This window comes from Vigna radiata, unplaced genomic scaffold, assembly GCF_000741045.1.
Source record: "Vigna radiata var. radiata cultivar VC1973A unplaced genomic scaffold, Vradiata_ver6 scaffold_351, whole genome shotgun sequence".
Lineage (NCBI taxonomy): Eukaryota > Viridiplantae > Streptophyta > Magnoliopsida > Fabales > Fabaceae > Vigna > Vigna radiata.
Window position 1 is genome coordinate 60,814 of NW_014542186.1, and position 5,704 is coordinate 66,517.

The 5,704-nt window shown below is 35.3% G+C and overlaps 1 protein-coding gene across 2 annotated transcripts; it reads right to left on the bottom strand.

The window, feature by feature from the left end:
* Nucleotides 1–1,861: 1,861 nt before the first annotated feature.
* LOC106779190 lies at nt 1,862–3,936 on the bottom strand. Of its 2 annotated transcripts, XM_014667253.2 has the most exons (4): nt 3,580–3,936; nt 2,844–3,486; nt 2,673–2,756; nt 1,862–2,147 (listed from the first exon to the last, which is right to left on the bottom strand). In XM_014667253.2, the coding sequence occupies exons 2-4, from the start codon at nt 3,430–3,432 to the stop codon at nt 2,041–2,043; spliced, it is 780 nt and encodes a 259-aa protein (XP_014522739.1). In that variant the 5' UTR covers nt 3,433–3,486; nt 3,580–3,936; the 3' UTR covers nt 1,862–2,040. The 2 variants fall into 2 exon arrangements, with proteins under 2 accessions (XP_014522739.1, XP_014522740.1); XM_014667254.2 differs by having other exon boundaries at nt 2,844–3,936.
* Nucleotides 3,937–5,704: the final 1,768 nt, after the last annotated feature.

A 5,704-nucleotide genomic window follows, 5' to 3' on the forward strand; every position in this document is an offset into this window, starting at 1 on the left:
GCTACTTTTCTTTGCTCATGGAAAGTATCAAGCTTCGCTAACAACTCCTCTTCATTGAGATTCAGATTTTAATCTTTCTTCACAACAAAGGTTCTCCTACTTTAACCGGTAGCATGACATCAATACCATACATCAGGTTAAAAAGGGTCTCTCTAGTGGTATCGTGCGGTGTGAATCGATATATATGACCATAACACCTCGGGAAGCTCATCAACCCAAGCTTGTTTCACTTCCCCTAAATGCCTTTTAAACTTAGCAAAAATGGTATTATTGACAACCTCTACCTAGTCGTTCGTCTGGGAATGCTCCACTAAACTTCTAACGTGCTTGATGCTCAAGCTTGTATAAAATTCAACGAGCTTTTTGTCAATGAACTGTCTTTCATTTTCTGTGATAACCATTCAGGCAAGCCCAAAGTGGCATATGAGTTTCTATACGAACTTTTGGACCTATTAGGCGGTAATGGTAGCCAAAGCCTCTACCTCCATCCACTTGGTAAAATAGTCAATAGCTACCAAAAGAAACTTCCTCTAAGCTCGTCCAACATAGAAAGGGCCCACTATATTCATTTCCTAGTGAGCGAACAATCATGGAGACACAATATTGTGAAGTTCAACAGGAAATATGTTGTTGTTGCTCGCGTTTGCTTGGCAAGCCTTGCACTTTTGAATGAAAACTTTGCAATCTTCCTCCATTGTTGGCCAGTAATAACCCGCTCAGATTGCTATGGCCTTGAGCGTGCAGCGGTCGGTGTGGAAACCACACACACTGTTATACAATTCATCTAGTACATATTGTTCATCTAGTACATACTGAGACTCAACTTTTGAAAGGCACTTGAGAAATAGGGTGACAAAACCTCTCCTATACAACTCCTCCCTAATCAGAATAATTTTCTTAGTGTCAACCTGCCAGATGATCTCTCCCTCCTCTTCTTCCTTAAAAACAAAAATTAAAAAAATTAAAAAAACCACATACATAACATTGAGTTAAAGTAGTCAATTCTATATTAATTGTAAATACCACATTACATCACATTTTAAATAATGAAAACCCAATTGAGACAATTTAATACTTCATAACCAAATTGAGATTCTTATAGGACCATCCAAAATTTTTAACCTTATAATAAATATAAATGAATATTGCAACTATATTAATTATTTAGATTGAAAATGTATAGGTGACGAGATGACCATATTTCCTAANGACTTCTATGCATCGTCACATACAACGATCAACAAACTATACTTAAAAATTACTTGTCATCTTTTATCAACCACAATATTATTTTTAATTAGTCAGGATTATATATATGGTCCAATTATCAACTATGAGAATGTTTTTCAACTGAATATAATATTAGAAGGTCAACACAGATTATACATAATTTATTATGTTGGACTTTCCTATTTTTCTCCATCATTCAATATTCGTGCTTTCTTTTCACTTACACTGAATCAAACCAATAACCTTCTGTTCCCTTTTTTTGTTCTTTGTTTACAATAGTACATCACTCATAACAAACTAAGAGTAACAGCTAGAGGACTTGACCTTTAAATACCTTTGTGATGGCCAATTGGAGACTTTACAACTTCTACTTCAGAAATTTTTGATCAGAAATATCCTTAGATATTCTGATTATGAGGTTGTTATTAACATCCAAACACTGGTATGTGGTTAACAAGTAATTTTATTGTTAAATGTTTAATTTCACAGTTGTTCTTATGAAAGTACATTTATTGAAAAAAAGTATAGTTCTTATGAAAATACACATAAATTTAATCATTCAAGTGGTAAGCCTAAATCATTTTTTAGTAGGCTATGTAAGAAGAGAAGAAAGAAAGAAGGATATTCAATCTGTACAAGAAGCACAAACTGCAATTGATAACCATTTTCAATTTTCGTGAACAAGGTGTTGGATAATTTCTTTGTCAACTAGATTCTAAGAGAACCAGCATAAACTCTAAGAAAAACAAAAAGTCAGAGAGTTTCCACTGTCTGTGGAAATTTACAACAGCCCAAATGTGAAGATCATGATCAAGTCTTCAACCTGTCTGAACACTCGTCGTGATCAACTGGCGCTTTGAAGTTCTTCACTGATTTACCCAAGACGTTTAAAGCAGCAACACGCTGTAATTCTTTGGCTGCCATCATAGAAAAAACATCAGCTTCCTGTTTTCTGTCAGCTAAATCTGACACAGTTGATGAAAATAATTTTACAGATAAGGATGCACCCATGCAGGTTGGGGATGCCAACAGCTACAACTCGAACAAAATGCAAATGTATCATTTCTCTGTTCTACCTTCCAGGATAGTTCAATACGAATGATATGCATATAGTAAAGTTAAAGGTCTATTTAAAATAATGAATGTGAGAAAAAGAGAACATGTCAAAGGGCTGATAGTTGTCAATCCAAAGCTTGAAGCATAAAACAAAGCTCCGATAAGCATAAACTAAGTACTGGATTGCATCATGGCAGATGAGCTCCCAAGCATAACAGCTACGAAAGATATCAAAGTAATTCACAGACTCGTATTGATTGAACGTTAAGTGAAAGATCATAAAGAGTTTATTTAATGCCTAATTCAACACCCCACATTCAGTATACATTCAGAATCAACTCTAACCCACGATTATAAGGAAACAAGCGAAACAACAATTCCATTACCTTCCTCTAGTGAAAGCTGAATTGATCTCTTCTCTAACTCAACAGCATGTTTGCTAAGTTCAACTGATGACAGGGAGCGAAGCACTGGCAAAGGAAAATATCAGCTAAACAAAATATCAAGAACATCATAAGAAAATATTTGAGTTATTATTCTACAGTTCATGGACATACTTTGGATATATTCTTCTTGGTCTGATTGGTCCAATTTCTTCAAAAACATCTGCAATTGTTGGTATCGCTCTTCCCAGTGAAAATTTTTTAATCCCTTTGGATTACCAGTGGTGGTAGTAGGCCCAGAAAAAGCTGTCACATAATTGGACTCAACTGGTGCTAACTTGATTGAAGATTTCCCAAGAGAAACAGGAACTGCAGACTTTCCAGATGAGTTCATTGAAGAAGCCACAGGAAAAGGTGCAAATGCTGGGAAACAAGAAACCTTTGAATCCTTTATATGAGAAGGCTCCTTTATCTGAGATTTCGGTTGAGCATTCTCCTCTTCGCAACAAAGTTGCTTTGAGTGTGAACAATAAGCATTAACACTTGAATTTTCAAAAGCAGTGCCCTTGCCTAATTCTGCTTCTGATTTTCTTCGGACATACACAAGATGTCCATTTGCAAAATTATTGCCTGGAGATTGCTGGAGATTCTGGTTCACTGGGTGGTCAGACAAGGGTCTCTTGGTACCGGAAACCCTATTCGAATCAGTACCAGGATCCTTATCCTTTAAAAGCGAAGAGCTTCCAACAGAGGTTGGCACCATGATTTTATTATCATTCTGCAGATCTCTCAGAGCTGTCTTCTTCACAGCAACACTCTGCGATTTATCACGATTAGGCAAGTCCATTTTACGATTGCCAAGACTACACTAACCAAATTTAGAATTTGTAAAGTGTAGTAAGAATCGTACAATTCGAACCCCTATTAGTTACAAAAACCTTCCTCCGCGAAACTTAGCGTTTGAAGAATCGTTTTGTAACCTGAATCGAAACATGAATCGGATCTGAATCGTGTGATTCGCGATTCAGTTTCCGTTACAGACTATTCATGAGGAAACAACAATAAAAGAAAAAAACAGGAAGAAACAGAGAGAAGAAGAAACTCAGGGATGAAAAACGGCGGAGAAGATGAACATCAGAGAGAGAACCAATGCAGAAAATAAACAGTGAAAAGAAAATAGCAGAAGATGAACAGAACAGGATGAAGGTGAACCGAAGGAAGGGAAAAGATCAACCGTGAGAGAGAGAGAGAGAGAGTAGTGAATAGGGTTTTGGACTTTAAAGTAATATTTTAAAATCTAAAATGCTTTTTAATATATGTTTTTCTTTTCTTTGCTCATTTTAATCATACTAATTTAGGTATCTAATTTTGGGCTTTTAGTTCAAAGTCGTTCTACCTTTTAACAAAGTTTGATAAGACTTTATGTTTAGTTAAAAACGGTTTAAAATAGTCATGTTGACTTACGACGTTAAAAACATAATGGTACAATTGTATCTGTGATGAAAATTGAATGATGTGTGCAGTTTTTAATTATGTGGCAAGGTGAGGTGAATTGAGCTGGGAATGTATGTGGAAATGTTAAAAAGTTGAAGTTATTAGGTAAAAGAAAAAGGTTAAGGTTTATGCAAAATCATGTATAAAATCAGAAGTCCCAATTGGAATTTTTCAAAATCAGAATCTCAATTCACAAAATCATGTGTAAAATCAGAAACCCTAATTGTCATTTTGCAATTCACAAAAAATCAAAAACCTCATCTCTCTCCCAACATTTCGACAACCATCACCCCATCATTGTCTTCTTCACCTCAAACACCCACAACCAGAAAAAACTCATTCAAAGGGGAGGAAGAAGGTTGAACAATATTGAGAAAAAGGGTTGGTGGTAACATTGGTAGAGCTCCTGGCCAACGACGTGCCTTGGAAAGATGCAGCAACACCGACGAGAAAAGTGTAGTCGTGGGTGAAGGTGGTGTTGTAGTGGCCTCATGAAAAGAACACGAAGGTGGGTGTGGTAGGTTTCCTTCTCTCTTTTGTTGTAGTTGAATTGAAAAACGAATAAAGAAAGAGAGATTATGAATGCTGAAATGGGTTGCTGGCAGGTGGGATTTTTCCAAATGCACCTTCAACGAACCATGACCCCAAATTAAATATCACTTTCACAGATTCTTGAACCCCAAATCGCGAATGGATTCTAACCTAATTGTAATATTATTTAACCTTAAGTTAAACTTTTTCCACATCATTCAATTTTATTTTTAAAATTTACACCTTAAAATATATCAAAGTTGTTAGCAAAATGGTGAAGATGAAGTTTTGATGATGTCCAAATCAAGTCAAGATATATCAACATTCATGAAGATCCTTTGAAGACTTGTTTTTGTTATAAAAAGCTTTTGTAATAATTGTAGTTTGATGTTTAGGACTTATATTTGTAGTAGGTTTTGATTCATGTACCTTCATACTTTATATTTGTTGTTCAGAATAAAAAATGCACGGTTTTAAACGATTAACCAAGTATTAATTGATTAAAATGTTACAAGTACTGAAAACTCAACTGGCACGGGAATAATCGATTAATACCTTTTTTAATTGATTAGTTAATCGATTAATCCTTAGAATAATCGATTAAAGATAGTTGTTGGAGTTTTCTAATTTTTCAAAACTGGTCGTTGTACTCATTTTAATCGATTAACACTTGTATTAATCGATTAATAATGTTAAATGAGCAATTACGAAGAATGGAAGAGCGTTTGCTTGAGTCTATATATAGGCCCTCTTTTTCCATCATGATCAACTATTCCCTTATGCTAAAATACTCTGAACTTTGTAAGAATTGTGTGCTCTTGCTCAACTAAGGAAACTCTTGTCTGTGGTGTTGATACTTTGCTACTACGGTGATGGAGGAATAGTTGGTTCATCCTTGGTGTGTTTGAGGAAGAGTCTGGAAGAGGTTCATCCTTCGTGAAACATTTGGAAGAGTTGATTCATCCTTTGTGAATATTCAAAGGAGATGCATGTTCATCTCTTGTGGTTTC

Bases quoted from the DNA above. Each gene is read 5' to 3' on its own strand.
- LOC106779190 (XM_014667254.2), bottom strand. From the start codon at position 3,516: ATGGACTTGCCTAATCGTGATAAATCGCAGAGTGTTGCTGTGAAGAAG. The intron at 2,757-2,843 runs GTATGTCCATGA...TTCCTTTGCCAG, and splicing joins CCAAGAAGAATATATCCAAA to TGCTTCGCTCCCTGTCATCA. The intron at 2,148-2,672 runs GTAATGGAATTG...CTATGATGGCAG, and splicing joins TCAGCTTTCACTAGAGGAAG to CCAAAGAATTACAGCGTGTT.